Consider the following 18,094-nt stretch of genomic DNA (forward strand, 5'->3'; position numbering starts at 1 on the left):
ATACCATGACTTTTCATTACCTTTTTTTGACATACTATCCTATGATTTTGAATCACTTTTGTCAACATACTATGACCTTTTCTATATACTGTTCTGTGATTTTTTTTGTCTTGCTATACTATGACTTTTTAATCACTTTTTTCAACATAATATATACTTTTTATCACTTTTTGCAACATATTAGACTATGACGTTTTTCAACATGCTATACTATGACTTTTTTATCACTTTTTTGAAATACCATACTACGAATTCTTCATCACTTTTTTAGACATGCTATACTTTGACTTCTTCAACATACTATTATGTGACTTTTTATCAACATGCTATACTATGACTTTTTAATCACTTTTTTCAACATACTATTCTATGACTTTTTAATACATACTACTTTGTGACTTTTTTTCAACATGCTATTCTATGACTTTTTATTCATTTTTTCAACATAGTATGTTATGACTTTATGACACTTTTTCGCCATTTTTTACCATAACTTCTTTGACATACTATACAAATACCTTTTCAGCATACTATAATATTACTTTTTTTATCAGTTTACTCTACTTTTGTTACATGGTAAACTTTCACTTTTTAATCACATTTTAAACATACTATGCTATGACATTTGTCGACATACTATGACTTTTTTGAAATGTTATAGTATAACTATTTTATCAATTTTATCAACGTCCTATTCTATCATTTTTTTCGACACACTAGTCTATGTTTTTTTTCAACATACAATACTGACATTTTCCACATGCTATCCAATAACTTTTTATCACTTTTTTAACATAGTATACTATGACTTTGTTTGACATACTACTATGACTTTTTTCAACATGCTATACTTTGACTTTTAATCACTTTTTCAAAGTACTTTACTATGACTTTTTTATCACTTTTCAAAATACTATACTATGATTTTTTCACTTTTTTGATAGACAATACTGTAAATTTCTATCCCTTTTATCGACATGCAATGCTATTACTTTTTCCAACAGCATGACTTCTTTTGACATGCTATGCTATAATTTTTTATCATTTTTTACCGTACTATACAATGTATTTTTTTTATATACTATTCTTTGACTATTTTTTTCACTCTCCTGTGACTATGACTTTTATCACTTTTTTTGACATGCTATACAATTACTTTTTTCAATATAGTGTTCTGTGACTTTTTTTTGACATGCTATACCATTACTTTTTAATCACCTTTTTTTCTGTACTTTTTGAAATTTTTGTAAATTTTTTTTAACATGCTATACAATAGCCTTTTTCTATTCTGTGACTTTTTTATCACTTTTTAGTACAGCATTTTGACATGCTGTACTATGACATTTTAATCACGTTTTTCAACGTACGGTACTATGAATTTTTTATCACTTTTTAAACATGCTGTATTATGACTTTTTTGACATGCTTAATATGACCTTTTTTAACATACTATACAATGACCTTTTTCTATATACTATTCTGTGACTTTTTTTGACATACTATACTATGACCTTTTATCACTTTTTTCAACATATTAATCCATCACTTTTTGACATGTTATACTATGACTTTTTTTACATTCTGTACTATAGCATGACATTTTTGACATGCTTTACTATGACCTTTTTTGACATGCTATACTATGACTTTTTCCATATACTAGTCTGTGACTTTTTTCAACATGCTATACTATGATTTTTAATCACTTTTTTCAACTTAATATACAATGATTTTTTCACTTTTTCGACAGACTATACTATAAATTTCTATCACTTTTATCGACATGCAATACTATGACTTTTTCCAACAGTCTTAACTACAGCATGACTTCTTTTGACATGCTATGCTATAACTTTTTATCACTTTTTTCACCGTACTATACAATGTCTTTTTTCTATATACTATTCTGTGACTATTTTTTCACTATTCTGTGACTATGACTTTTATCACTTTTTTCGACATGCTATATACAATGACTTTTTTCAATATAGTATTCTGTGACTTTTTTTCGACATGCTATACCATGACTTTTTAATATTTTTTTTTAACCTACTGTACTTTGACATTTTTGTCACCTTTTTCATTATGCTATACAATAGCCTTTTTCTATTCTGTGACTTTTTTATCACTTTTTTTTATCACTACATTTGTTACATGGTAAACTTTCACTTTTTAATCACATTTTAAACATACTATGCTATGATTTTTTTTTATTAATACAACTTTTTCTATAAACAATTATGTGACTTTTTTTCAACGTGCTACACTACGACTTTTCATCACGTTTTTCGACGTCCTATACTATGATATTTTATCACTTTTTTCCTCATATTATACCATTACTTTTACACATTTTACAATGACTTTTTTACACGCTGTGCTATGACTTTTTATCACCTTTTTTTGACATACTATTCTATGAATTTTGAATCACTTTTTTCAACGTAATATACTATGACCTTTTCTACATGCTATACCATGACTTTTTTATTACTTTGCTGACATACTGATGAAGAATTCTTCATCACTTTTTTTGACACGCTATAAAATGATGTTTTCTATTTACTATTCTGTGACTTTTTTCGTCATGCTATACTATGACTTTTTAATCACGTTTTTCAACTTACTACCCTATGAATTTTAATCACTTTTTTCGATGCGCTAAACAATGATTTTTTCTCACTTTTTCAACATAATATACCATGACTTTTTTATGTACTATTATGATCAATTTTTTTCGACATGCTATACTACGACTTTTTATCACGTTTTTTGACATACTATACTATGATTTTTTTCAACAGTCTTTACTATGGAGTGACTTTTTTGGACATGCTACACTATAATTTTTTATCACTTAAAATGTTTTTTTTTAAATATACTATTCTGTGACTATTTTTGACATGCTGTACTATGACTTTTTATCACTTTTTTTTCGACATGCTATACTATGACTTTTTGATCAATTTTTACAACATGCCATACAATGATATTTTTGACATGCTAAATATGACCTTTTTCAACACAGTGACATGCTATACTCACTTTTTGTGCACTTATTTATCACTTTTTTCCACATTCTATACTTTTACTTTTTCATCACTTTTATCGACATACTATAATATGACTTTTGTATCACTTTTTTTCAACGCGCTATAGTATGACTTTTCTTTCACTATTTTCAACATCCAATACCCTGACTTTTTTCAACATTCTATATTATGACGTTTTCACTACTTTGTTTGAAAGGCTGTACCATGACTTTTAATCACTTTTTTTGACATGCTATACTATGACTTTTGTATCACGTTTTATTATACCACAACCTTTTACCCTCACTTTTTTGACATACCATACTATGACTTTTTTTACACGCTGTACTATAGCATACCTTTTTTGACATGCTGTACCATTACTTTTTATCCCTTGTTGACATGCCATACTATGAATTCTTCATCATTATACACTATACTGTGACATACTATACTCTAATGTTTATGACATATTATATTATGACTTTTTGCCATTTCAATGACGTACTATACATTTTTATGTCTTTTTGTGACATACTACACAATTACTTTTTTACATTTGTTTGACATACTATACTATGACTTTTTATGTAAATATTGTACTGTTACTTTTTATGGTACACTATGAGATTTTATTTCTTTGTTATGACTTTTTTATGACATACCACACTATGACTTGTCATGACTTTTTAATGACATACTACCGTATTCTATTAAATTTTGTGACATACAAGACTTGTTATGATAGACTAGAAATGTTTATGACATACTATACTATCATATTTGTCTTTTTGTGACATACTATACTGACTTTTTATCACTTTTTATGACATGTACTATGACTTTGTTCACATGACACTTTTTAAGGACATATTATACTGAGACGTTTTACGACATACCATAGCCTGACTTGTTTCATGACACACCACACCATGACCTTTTATGTTACACTTACCATAATGCAACTGATCTGCAGCATCTTTTGTTAGAGCTCCCCATCATGGTAAACACCCATGACTTAAACTCTAAACCTTGGGTTTGTAGTGTAAGATGTGTTTTTTTTATTCGTAGTACAAATTAATTAATTATTTGTGGTACTTGCATTGTTTTCTTAGTTCCTTTGTAGCTCTAGAGAAGCTTCATCAAGTTTATTTTCAGTATTACTTCCCAGAATTAGTAAACTGTTCTTGATGTGTCCAATTGAAAGTGTTTGTGCAATTGTGTATGTTTAAATTTTACAATCTGAATTACATAGAAAAAAATATACGAATAATGTCTAGTAGGAAATTATACATACTTTAATGCCAATATGATAGGTTTATTTTCCAATCAAGTAAAACATTTAAGACATATTTAATTACCCAATCCAAGATTCACAGAAATAAAAAGTCAGTACACTTACATTGGGGCTCAAATAATGAGTGATATGCACATAGAAGAACATTTTTCCCCATTCAAAAGCAATCAGTGCTCGGCTCTAGAAGTACTCCAGAGAAGGAGAGCCCAGAAGACTCAGAAGGCCCAGAAGTAAAAACATTAACAAACGTGAGAAATGTAAGGTTATTAGTCTTTTACAAGGAGGTATCTGAATTTTAAACTGGTTGGATGTATAGGTCCATGTTCCAGTATGATTTAATGTACAGTACATTAACACAACATGAATCAGACATAATACAGTTCAGTTAAAAAAATAATCATCATAAATGATTATCCCCTAGAATACATTGTTTCTCCAGACAACGTAAAGCACAGAGCAGCTGACAAAGGCAACAAACCTACTTAACAACCACATGAGGGAGCACTGAGACTGGCTGCTGAGGTTTTCCTGTCTGGCATCATGGCATATTACATCCTGTCTGTCTCCAGAGACTGTTGATACATTGTTAAGGATAATTCTGGTTTTTTGTCTTCGTTTTATAGGCCTATATGTGATATTTATATCCATCTTGGGTTTTGGAGTAATCTTTGGACCATGTGTACATGGTTTGATCGTAGCCATTTATCTTCCCTTAGGCATTTGAAAATGTAGAGGATGATAACATAATTGTTCCTTTTATATATTATATTAGTTGATATTAGTTAGTTAAATTAGTTATTTTAATTTAATTAGGATTAAGCCACATGAAAACCTAAAATTAAGTGAGTTCAATTTCTTTTTTTTAATAAACTGAATGTTTAAATGCCCCTTTAAGGTTTAAGAAAAGCCCAATAAAAACCTTGTAAAATTGAACTGGACAATCTCATTAAAACAATACCGGTTAGTTTAGCAAAAAGATTGGAAGCAAGGGAATAGAAACTCATTTAAAATCCCAATGGCATTTGTAACTTTTCTAATTACTAAAATTACAGCCTTGGAACAGAGCCTTTCTCAACAGTATGTTGTTTGGCTCACTTCTTATGTTTTGATAATGACAGTAGTTTTTGAAAAACTATCTAATATCATTGTTTATTCCAATCTGTATGTATCTTTTAGCGGCCTTTAGCTAAGACAATTTCCAATAAACCCTGGACATTCGCAGGCTAGCATCAAAAGAAGAGTCCATGCGTGAGTCAAGGGTTCGCGACCAGTTTAGCTCATTTAAGACAGCAGATTACAACTGGAAATTAGAAAAAATTACTTTACAAAAGAGTGTAAGCGAGTTTTATGGATATGGACGAAATCATGTTGCAATGACGATGACAGTACCCATGCTGCCACGCTTGTAGTTTTTTCTATGAGCGCTCTAGTTTTTACTATGCTTAAAGTAATCGTTAAACTTTGTTAAAGTGGCCTTGCCATGTTTGGTGTTCCTGTGAAAGGAACACTAAAAAAAGAGATTGCATTGAATGAAGCCTCTTTTAACTTTAAACTACTCGTACGCTAGTCTCCTATTGCCAGACAGTCAGAAGGTCTGGCTAGATCACACAACATTCAGGGATTAGAGAAAGCTGTGCTCTGGTTTATTGGCATTTCCTTAAACCAATCATAATCGTCTTGGGCGGCGCTAAGAGCCAGACACTGACAGTGCCTCTACAAAACAGCCTCGGGAAGGAACTTGTTTTGGTGGGATGTGTACATTCAAAAGTTGTTTTAGTTGTTCAGCACAAAACTCAGATTGGACAGATAGTCAAGTCTGGCTGTTTCGATTTACCCTGCAGAGATCCAAGGAGTCGTTGAAGGTGCTCTAAGCGATGTTGGGGTCAAAGTATTGTCAAACAAAACAGAGGCTAGCTCGCCCCTCCCTCCTCTTCATCCAGTCCCTCCCTTATGCACAATAACCCTCAAACCCCCACCCCCCAAATCCTTCTTGTCAGTTATTGGCTGGAACACTGTTTATGTTTGGTGGTGCAGGTTGGCGTTTGTGGAGCCTGGGCTGTGTACAGAGGTTGTGTTTTTTGTACGTGTTCAGGTGACAGGCAGCTCGCGGATAGTGAGGAGATGTTTGCTGTATGTGACAAACATTTTGTAGCCTGAAAAATCGCTTCAAGATCGCTTAGAGCACCCTTAACCACAGTCTTTATAAATCATAGAGTTTAGAATTCCAACACAAAAAAGAGCACAAGGTGAGGTGAGAGTGAGAATTACCGGCGGCACCTGAACAATCACGGAAATGAAACGCTCTTGATGTAGACAACGCATATGCGAACGCATGATGGCTGCCTTGCATATCATGGGTTCGTTTGATGCGCTGACTCATAAAATAAATGCACCACGGTTAAACCGTATGTATACAGTATAAACAAGTATACAGTATGTCAGGCTTTACAGATGCTAAAGGAACAGAAGTTAGCCTGGATGTGGTTATCACTATTCTGTGGCAAAACAAAATAAACATTAGACCACAAAATCCTGAATTATCCTTGACTCGTTGCTTGTGTTGTCTAGTGTTTGCATGGTTCAAAACTTAAGACAAGTGGGAATATTAATAACATGATTCTACCAATTTGTTATCCTACATGCAGCCTTGACAAACCTCCATGATAACCATTTCATTATTCTTAGGTTATTCTCTTGTATGAGACGGTTTTCTTGGCTGTGTTGAATACTGATCAGGACAATAAACAAGAGATCAATCAGTAGTTACATTGATTGGAAGAAAATATGAAGCTACTAACAACACTATGTTTTACTGCAGTTTTGTATTTTGTTCCATATGTAGGCCAACTGCAACATAGAGATTCTCTCAGCTGAGTGTTAACAGTAATACTGCAGCCATTATGCAAAATCAATCTTTTATCTTGTGCGTTATTTTTTTTTAAAGTAATTTAGACAATATTAATCTTCATTATGCCTATGCGATGTCACCTTTAGTACAAAATCTACTGATTTCATGTTAACTGTTAGCAATGCCGCTCTAAATTACAAATATAGTTTGCAACAAGAAGGGGCTTCATCTCCGAACCACACAACTTCTGATTATCTGAGGCTGTAAAAATGACTGACAAAGGCCATTACCATGGAGCCCAAAAAGAGTAAATTATCTATTTGGTAATAGGGTCAGACAAACAAAACAGAGATAGGCACTCCTTGTGCGAAGTACAAACCTATTCTTCTCCACCTTAAGCCCATCACATGAAGTGGTTACAAAAATGGTTATGATAAAATACTTACTAATTAAAAACAACAGTCCATGTCTTTTCAAAACGTGTTCAAACAGAAATGTTAAATATTTCATATATAACACGTCTATAGCTAGCCCAACAAACTGAGGTAAACCCACATGCTGTCTGCAGCTAAGTGATGAGTGTGTACTGACGGTGTAACACAGAGCTGGCAGAAAAACTTCCCCCTGGATGTGTGAGACAAACTCGCTCGTTCTGAATACTTGTGGATACCCTTTAAATAAGGGGCTTTGATTGTAAGATATTTGGAGTCCCAAGTGATGAGTCATTTCAGGGCTGATTTTTTGAAAATGTGGTGTAACTCTAGTGCGACAAGTGGCAATTCAATGAACAAACAACTGCATGAAGGAGGTAGAGGGAGTCTGGGAGGAGGTAAGGTGTTTGTGGAGGAATTGCGCATATGAGGTAGGCTTTTGCTGTAAACAAAAAAAAAGGGTTTGCAGTAAAAGAAAAAAAGTAACTCATCAAATCTGGGAAGGAAGACCAGGGAGTCTGTGGCAACACTTGGGAAATTCTCACACAACACCTCAGTACAATAGAGACCTACAGTTAATCATACAAGCTCATCAAAAAATATACAAAACAAAAAGAAATGCACAACTATGTATAACTCAAGAGGTAGTTGCTAACATCAGTACATGAATATGTTACATTTGTCTCTTTACCATTGCTTAACAGAGTTTGTTGAGTCAGTCAGTGGATGATTCCCAAAAGAATAAAATACACTTTTTTTGGTTAATTCCCTGAGAAGAGTTCATCATCCTGAGAGGAATTGTGTGTAAAACTGTACAAATACATCATACAAAAAGATGGTGTTTCAGTAAAGATTTGAGCATGGGCTGTGCTCCTTCTGTGGTTTGGTCATTCACTTTTTTTCTGTCATGCTGCATTGTTGAGATTTGATTTTTTTTTTAAACAAACACACACATTCAAAAAGCTGTACATTAATTAAAAAAAAAAAAACTTCCGCAGTGTTGCGCTTTCAGCAATAAGTCCCTCTTATTGTGAAAGAGCAAGGATAGCAAGCACTTCAGCAAGTCTAAACTTTAAATGCCATCAAAAAATAAAAGCCAAACTCTTTGGTATAGAAATATACCAAGAACAGTTGGTTGTCTACTTAAGAGCTTTTAAAAACACACAAGCTAGTTTGATATCATCATACAAAGTTATTTGATTTGTCAGAACATTAAGATACAACTCCAAAGCGACCCGACATAAACTTTGTGAGGAGTCGACTTCAGATAAGCTCTTTTCACATTCAATATGGTCAGAGAAGAGTTGTAAGGTCACAAATAAGTGCTACTAAAGCCATGCTTGGGATTCAAGTTATACCATTAGCAGCACTCTCTCTCTCTCTCTCTCTCTCCCTCCCTCCCTCTCTCTCTTCAGTAAGTCTGAAACAGCAGCTATGGCCTCCAATCCCAAAGAGGACTGAGTATTACCTGGCTGGTGCTAACTAACAACTGGTAGGCACAGATGGAAGAGGAACAGGTGGTTGGATCGTGCTGCAACACAGCTATGAGAGCAAACAGCTTGGCGTTCTGTGATATTCTTTTCCAAGAGGAAGAATTGGTGAGGTATTAAATAAGTAGAGCAGCTGCGATGACACTGTAAAGGTCTGCACCTTTAATCAAACAAGGTGAGTCTTTGTGCTGGGTCAGAATTGACTACTGACTTCTTGAACTAATGGAGAAGGTGTGGAGGCTTTTTTTTTTTTTTTTTTTTTAGAAGGTCAGTTGGATTTGTTTTGGATTAAAACGGTTAAATAGAGAGCAAGTTACGAATTTTCACACAACGACAAAATATCCCATGCAATATACAGGGCTATTCACCTATGTCAGAGCCGATTCCTTATATATGCATTACTTAAAGTTAATAGAATTTTAATTATATCTTGTGACTTTACATATATTAATGACTTATACTATGATTTTATAAACTGTAATGTTATTTTCAACTAATTATGCAACAAATGCAACTAATGATCAAAACTAAACTATGATCTAACTGGATTATATGATAGTCTTATCTAAAATGGTCTATCTCTAATAACAGGAAACCAAAACGTTATAAGTGTTGACCCGCACCTGGAGCAGAGGCCAGTCTGACAGTTAGGCTTTCTTTCAGAGCATGCACAACACACACATACAAGCACACACGTTCCTGTTTCCTCTCTCAGTCTCGCACAAACACACATGCTCACTCAGTGACAATCAGTTGGTCCAGTCTATTTCATGTAAGACAGGTTTGTAGCGAGCGTTTCCAGAATTTAGAGAATTTCTTTTTAGCAGCTCACCGTTGTTTTAAAAATACCCTCTGGAATCCATAAGGTTTCCCTAATGATCTTCATAAGCCAAGCTAACAATCCTATGGGTCTGGATTAATGCTTAGAGGGTTCTGAGCTTTTAAAAGTCCTCTTCTAATCCTTCTTGAAAAAATTTACTGTGTGTGCCAAAAGGATGCAACATGATATGCGGAATGATTAGGCCTAGAGGATATAAATTTGGGACTTTAAAATCGACAACATCTGTAACGAAAAAACATTCAAAATGGCCAACACTTAGGTCCGAGGAGAATAAAAAGTAAGATTCTTACATTGTGGTTTCAATCTTGAGCTGCACTGATTGAAACAAGTCATTCCCTGCAGTCCATAGCTGCACAAGATGACTGCGAGTCAGCGACACACATTCACAAACGTCCGTACCCCATTGATCGTTGCCATAGCTGCGCTGGTTAGAAAAATTAAACTAAAATAAACAGTAAAGAAATCAAGACCCTCCCATTTTTTTCACAGGTGTGAGGTAGATGAGGGGGGGGGGCTTCAGATATCCTTGATTGAGTGGAGACATGAGGGTCAGGAGTTAGCGGTGAAGGGTTCACCTCTATGGGCTGTCTTCAGGATTTCCTCCACCTCTGGGTCCGGGGTCCCCGGTGTGTGTGGGGCTCCTCGGGGGAAGAGGAGGAGCCCTCCAGGGGAGACGAGGCAGAGCGCTCCTCCTCCTCTGGGGGGCAGAGGTAGGGCCCGGTCCCTGGGCTGAAGGCCGAGGTAGACGCGTGTTGGTCCTGAGAGCCTGTGGCGGGCGCCAGCGCCTTGTGGGGACACTGAGCCACCATGTGCGTGATGCTCTGGCAGTAGTGGCATTTCTTTGGCTGGGGGGGCAGGCCACACTCCTTGGCATGGTGATCCAGACCTCCACAGTTATAACAGCTGCCGAGGGTGGAGGAGACAAGGATGAAAGAGAAGAAACATGAGGTGATGCCAAACATATCCAACAGCAACAAAAAGTCAAAAACCCTCATCACATTAGGTGTTTCAGACAGCTCAAAGTTTTAAAACTGACATAATGTAACTGTCCTTTTTTTTACTAAATAAATACATGACTCAAAAAAGAGAAAAACACAGTATATCCTCATAAAACATCACCACTGTGGAGTTGAAACACCGGCTCCAACTAGGATTCACCACTAGATGGCAGTAGGACACATGATATTGCTCTGGATCAAACGTGAGAAGCACTCTGCGTTATGCCAAATTACACTGTGTTATTAAATTTGACAAGAAGCAATTGGGTGCTGAAAGAGTTTTTTCATCCCGTCAGGTATGCCGCAGACAGTTTTTGCTCATTTAGGCGTAATATTTCAGGTTTGATGTCACTTTTCAGGGTTCAATGTTTTTATGGCTATTCTGCTGTGCAATGCTCAACAAGGTTTTGAAATAGGGCGCCTGGGTAGCCCACCTGGTAGAGCGCGCACCCATCAACAGAGCCTCAGTCCTTGATGCAGCGGCCGCGGGTTCGGTTCCTGCGGCCCTTTGCTGCATGTCATTCCACCTCTCTCTCCCCTTTAAGTCTAAGCTGTCCTGTCAAAAGTAAAGGCTTAAAAACGCCCCGAAAATAAAGAAATAAAATAAACAATGTTTTGAAATACTTCTCTAACACATCTGTTTCACAGTGATTTTGATTGAAAACCGAAAGCAGCAATTAACAAAACAAGCATGGGCACACGGTGAAAACGCTTGTTAGCAAATGTCTGCCACTTCATAAGAAAACAAATCAGGCCAGGTTTTTCCAAAGAAGTCTGTTTCTGTATTTATTGCTTTGGAACATTGACTGAATTATTTCCAGATCGCATTTAACATCCACGGATGGATGGATGGCTGGATATTTCTTTGACTTATATTAAAATCATAAATAAATCCAGTTTACACAAAACCTCTATTCAATGGTGTTATTTAAATTAACAGTCATAACTACAAAAACAATAATACATCAAGTCCAATGGGGACAAAAATTATGTATTAACCTGTAGCGGAATTAGGGTTATATTTTGAACTTTATGTTAAAGAAAATTATTTAAAAAAAATCATTTTAATTCATATGCCAGATTATACAGTGCCTAGTTATAAATCAAAGCTTAATCTCAGCTAAATTGACCTAATGGTTTCTAAAAAAGAAACGTTTCAGAAATAAAATTACATGTTTATTAGCAGTACAAAAGTTGTCCTTTCTAAAGCTTTATAATCAATCAATCATTTTTTTTTTTTTTTTTTTAAAAGGTAATTGTCTTAAATACCTTGTACATATGGTGATTCATAAATCACCATATGTATCTACAACGTAGATATAAAACATTTGGGGAATAACGCTTAATATTCCAGAGAACAGTTGTAATGTGCCGTGTGTTTCATTTTATGGAGACATTTTCCGGCAGTGGTTGTGGTTTTGTTTTTGCGCAGCTTTCAAAATAAATGTCTTGACCTATTATTTCCACATAAGCTGAATATTTTGACACCAGTGTTAAATCAAACACCTTAAGAGAGCTGAAACCAGAGCAGTGATAAAAAATAAAAATAAAAAACACTCCACAATGGTTTGTTGCATAACAGAGTGACCAGCAGGGGTCGGAGCAGTGTGATTGCCACAGGAGCCGCTGGCACTGAGCGAGACACGAGATGACATCACAGGCATCTACCTGCCATCTCTGAATCCAACACTGCCTTGCCACCACCTCAGTAGAAGGTAGAGACACTGGACCTAGCACTGGATCAATTATCCCAAATAAACTGAATTATTCAGTTGTGTAAAACAATCAGGGAGGCTTCTCTCCCAGATACTGTTTCCTCCTTTCTCACAAAAGCTTTTCTTTACACACCATAAAAAAAAAAAAATGTGACGATGCAGTCATAGGTTTTTCTACTACAGCAGCTGTGGCGTAGAAACAAAAAGAGTGGCAGAGCTGGACTTTCTGATGTAAATGCAGCCTTGTAGCCGTGTCATGCCTCCCCACATCAGATACAGCACACACTCGGCTCTGCCTGGCAGCATTAGCTATACATTGTTCCCTGTGGACAGGGAAAACAGCCTCCTCTGCTCAAACCACCAGGCGTTTTTTAAGGAGCTCTGTATGGCTACCTCTGACAGATTTTAGCAAAGCACCCTTCCGTATTTTACTGAGGACAAAACAATTGATTGAGCTACTGCTGCATTGAGATGCATATAAGCCCCATCCATCCCTGTGCTAATGCCGTCTCTAATGAAAAAGCTGGCAAATTGATTTAAAATATTGGCAAAGGAAGGCAAAGTGCCCTATTCAATTCCTTATTATGGTGCAAAATAACCATAGCAACAGGCATGTACTCGAGCAGATTGAATAGATTTAATCTATAATCTCAGCCCACTCAGAAATAGCTCACTGAGAGATATGAGTGAGATGTACATATAACATATGTCTCCTTCTGCTATAGGAAGCCCTGCTTTCCAAATGCAAGCTGCCAACACTCACATATATTCAGCTTTTGTTGGATGAAGCCGAGACTGGTACGTATGAATCATTAAATTCCTGCAGACAAAAAAAACATTAAGAAAAAAACAACAATTTCTTTTTTTTTCATTTCCATGTTTCTTATATGTTTTCTGTCATACTCACCGGTCTCCCTTTGGTTTGCGTTTCTGGATCGGGACCTTCCCTTTGGGTCTTCTCTCGCTGCCTGCGCAGGGTCCCCCACCAGGTCCGGTCACCCGCAGGGACTCCAGGCCCTTACAGGACTTCTTATAGGTAAACTCCACCTGCTCACCCTCCTTTAAGCTGCGGAAGCCCTCCATCACCAGTTTGCTCTGTTGGGAGAAAAAAGCAATTATCCATTTTAAAAGTGGCAGGCACTAAAAGCTCAACAAATCTATGCAAAAATGATAATGCCTGCAATACACTAGGGTCTGTATTTAAGTCAGGGGTGCTGCCCAGAATGTTGTATGAGAACAATATAAGTTAGTGCTATATATATATATATATATATTTATATATATATATATATATATATATATATATGTATACACACACACACATAGACACTGCAATTCAATGATACACAGCAGTAACAAAATGAATATTGCAATTACTCAAATCCACATGTCCTTGAATGATGTTGAATGTTTGGGAGCTTAATGAAGGCAATTTTAATCTCTCTAACATGTCATTTTTAAAGGCTTCAATGTACATAGTGGTATCGAGATGTACTTTACCAAGACTGGTTCTCCTTGTATTTCCTAACCCTTGAATAATACGGTTACATGACAAAGTCTATGTTTTACACATGAATGGTCTCCAATAAGCAGGTGAATGTTAAAGAGCCTGTGTCTTGAGCAGAAAGGGTAATATTTTTTTAATGAAAAGACACAATTTAATGTCTTAGTCCATAATTTCTGGCCGCACAGCATAAAGCCCAGCGTCAATGTTTTGCGTCACGGATAATTTAACACTTAAATATTTAGCAGTTGCCTGAGAGCATTATCAGGTACCCGGCCAACACTTTTCATCTCTAAATAACTGTCGCAGAAGAAACAACACTTATTACACTGGGAGGTTTACTGTGGGGGATTGTGCTCGCTGCTGCATTAAGTAGAGCACAATGTACACAGAAAGTCATCATTCAAACATGGTGGATCGACTGTAGTTGACTGTGGTCTGCACCAACTGTCATGGCAGTCTGTGCACAGAGAGACTTCTCAGGCTTTTCTCCCTTTATCTACTTTTTGCAGAAGCACCACTTCCTTTACCTTCAGCAAAGACAAAAGTCGAGTACACCGCATCAATGCGATCATTTTTTTCCCAGCACCCCCACCATCCATCTTATCTACATGATCGGCATTATTGATTTAGACTTGTTGATCGATTGCACAGAACGGACGGTTGATAGGCACCGCATCCACGAAATTCATGAATCGCAGAGAGCCCTGCAGATCTCAGCCATAGGTGAACACCCACCCACACGAGCATGCAGTGTGCAGAGCTAACCTACTACTATACATCCAGGCCTATAAATAACACGCCGGCTATCTGTAGATCACGGATGTGAAGGAGAAAATGGCAGAAAAAGGAACAAATGATCAGAGGGACTCAAATGTGAACCAGTACAGGAAGGAGAGAAAATGTGCTCAGCTGCATTTTCTTTCCCATCTATCTGTCAATGCCTGCCGTAACAGGACGCTAAAGGTGCTCTATAGGTTGTCTATTAGTGCATATATATATATATATATATATATATATATATATATATATATATATATATATATATATATATATATATATATATATATATATATACTGTATATAAATATGTAAAAGAGTGAAAAGGTGGGAGTGTATAAAGCAGTGAGACAAGAGAAAGAGACAAAAGATGTGTGAATTAATTAAGAACTAAGAATACTGTCTGAGTTCATTGCACTTTGATGGATATCTATCAGACCCGTACAATGACATAAAGATAAAAGTGTAAGATTGGAAGAAAAAAAATAGGGATTACATAAGAAAGAAAAAAATTGTTTCATTGTATGTTTCTTAAAAACAAGTATGTTAAGAATAAAATTGTAAAAACAAAAAGGGTAAATTGTTTAAGCCCCGTTTAGTTAACAATATCTAATTTATTAAACATAATTAATAATAAAAAACAAAGGAAAAATTAAAGGAAAACCAAAAAAATTATAAATAAATTATCTTCTCTTTTCATCAATTAGTACAGCTTTTGAATTGGCTTTTAGACAAATGTCCCAACACCATCTTGAATACCATCTCACTGCCACATTTTCATTTAAAAACTTTAAACTTTAATAAAGTGGAATAAGACTTATACGTAATGCATGAAAAGCTTTACACAAGAAATTAAAATGTATTAATATCTATTTATTTGTATTACATTAATCAGTTTTAGTTTGTCTTAAAATGAAGTTTTTGTGCAATTCCATTTTTAAAACATTTCCAACAATTTAGACAACTGAAACTGGATTTTGTATGTATTAGCTTTATACCTAACATTAACTTTATGCATAAAACATTCTGAATTAAAGAAACCTAATAAACGAAAATTATTTTTTATTAAAAGGAAAATTTGTTAATACAATTTATTCTCATTCCTACTGCCTGAACTAAGACTTTGCTACTGTAGCTGTTTATGAAGGGCCAGTATGGACATATAGAATGTCAAAAATCCTTATGTATTTCGGTGCATTCTAAAGTAATGTGTATATTTCTTTTTAAATATGTTATTAAAGGTTTTGTTTTGTTAGTTATAGTTTTTAGTCCATTTATCTTGAGTTATTAGGTGTAGCTACCAATGGTATCGAATTTAAAAGGCACTCTACATCCATGTCACACTGACTCGATCAAAGCAACCCCAAAGAACAAACTAGTGGTTCAGACCAACTGGGCAGTGAAATCACACTTCTCTGCAGCAATTCTCCTTTCATATTTACAAACTTTTTATGTCCACAGTTTATAAGAAACAAAAATTGTTAGTGCTCAATACAAATCATATGCCAAAGATGTATTAATTCCTATCTCTCTGAGATGTTTTTTTCAGATTCTCTCCCTGCAGTCAATGAGTGTTCTGGTCCCAGCCCCGCTGCTTCTAGTGGATTGCTGATGGAGGACATTATTGAGCATACAGCTATTGGATTTGGCTTTAAGGAAAGTACAAGGATCAGGGAATGGAACCGAGATTTTGCACACAACGGATATAAAAGGTGGAATAAAACCGAAAGGACAAACTGAGCTTGTGGCTGTATGCAAACAATAAGGTCGATGTAAAACAATGGATTCCAAGATTCGACAATCAATAGTTTATTAACTGCAACTGCATCACCAAACCTAGCATTCAGACGTTTTATGAACAACAATTAAAGGGCCCGCAAGCAATCAGAACCCTGCTCATTTAAATTATTACTTCGTTGATTTTTTGATTATCATCATTAGACCTTCCAAATGACTGAAAGGCATTCCTGCAGCAGAAATCAGCAGAAAGTGAATAAAGAAAAGGTGCCCATCCCCCACAAAACAAAGCAGATTCTGAATAATGATGAATAATCATCCACTCGTCTCTAGACCGGGTGGCACATGAGCCTTTCCTGTTCCTCTCCTGTCTTCAGTCTACAGGCAGCATGTCTCTCCAGGTCAAAGTTGAGTGGTTTGTCTCAGCACCCTACCCCCTCTTCAATCCTGTCAATGCCCACAATGCACCAGTGAGGAAACCACACAACCTCTTTTGTTCTGTAGAAATGCAGGAAAACACACACACCACACACACGTCCTCCACATAAGACGTAGTATCACACTCATGCTTTCATGCCTCAGATCATTTCAGAAGCAGGGGCTTGCAACAGCTCAGTCCCCGCACAATTACGTAATACAACTCAGCATGTGGATTTATGTGTGTGTGTGTGTGTGTGTGTGTGTGTGTGTGTGTGTGTGTGTGGAAAAAAAACAACTTCACAAATCAGAACCTGTAACCAGAGTCCCGTCCTCTCGAGTGACCTGGCGGGTGTCCTGACCCGTTTCAGTTTACGCCCAGAGGTCAGGAAAGGGCACGGCCGGGGAGAGGGAACGAGAGAATGTTAGAGAGAGAGAGAGAGAGAGAGAGAGAGAGAGAGAGAGAGAGAGAGAGAGGGGAGAGAGGGAGAAAGGGAGAGAGGGAGAACACAAAATGGAGGAGTGGCCTGGAGCAGGGGGGTAGTGGATGAGGGAGGGAGTTTGGAGGAGGAGGAGGAGGGGAGGGGGTTGATGGAAATGCCTCCAGCGCATTCTGTTCAGCTCCAATGGAGGAGCAACTCCTCCTGATCAGTGGCTGGACCTGGGGGGAGCCCAGGAACAAAACCCCCATTTGATCAGGAGCCCCACAGGTCAGCAGCAGAAATCCGGGGGTCAGTGGTATAACCATCCCAGCACCACCCCCTGCCTGACTGGCGGACCACACCAGCTCTCATCCCTTTAACTCAGAGCCACCAGATACTGTCACCCTAAAAATTGAAGAAACTGAGCCAACAAAATGGATACCGGCATACTCTAAAAAGGCTTGATTATGCTTACGAGCTTCCTTATATGTAATATATATCTTCCTATATGGCTCTGTTTGTGTGTGTGTGTGTGTGTGTGTGTGTGTGTGTGTGTGTGTGTGTGTGTGTGTGTGTGTGTGT

At 36.4% G+C, this 18,094-nt stretch overlaps 1 protein-coding gene across 3 annotated transcripts in view; it reads right to left on the minus strand.

Annotated features, from left to right (window-relative positions):
- Positions 1 to 8,548: 8,548 nt before the first annotated feature.
- Positions 8,549 to 18,094, minus strand: part of lin28b (lin-28 homolog B (C. elegans)) — a 15,565-nt gene continuing 6,019 nt past the window's right edge. For 2 of the 3 annotated variants that reach the window (XM_034900581.1, XM_034900578.1), the window contains 3 exons: positions 13,560 to 13,747; positions 13,416 to 13,472; positions 8,549 to 10,842 (listed from right to left, as the gene is read on the minus strand). In XM_034900581.1, coding sequence (XP_034756472.1) covers positions 10,530 to 10,842; positions 13,416 to 13,472; positions 13,560 to 13,747 — 558 coding nt within the window. In that variant the 3' untranslated portion in view covers positions 8,549 to 10,529. The remainder of the gene's footprint in view (positions 10,843 to 13,415; positions 13,473 to 13,559; positions 13,748 to 18,094) is intronic. The other variant, XM_034900579.1, reaches the window with a different exon arrangement.

The sequence above is a fragment of the Etheostoma cragini genome, chromosome 18 (assembly GCF_013103735.1).
Source record: "Etheostoma cragini isolate CJK2018 chromosome 18, CSU_Ecrag_1.0, whole genome shotgun sequence".
NCBI classification, from domain to species: domain Eukaryota; kingdom Metazoa; phylum Chordata; class Actinopteri; order Perciformes; family Percidae; genus Etheostoma; species Etheostoma cragini.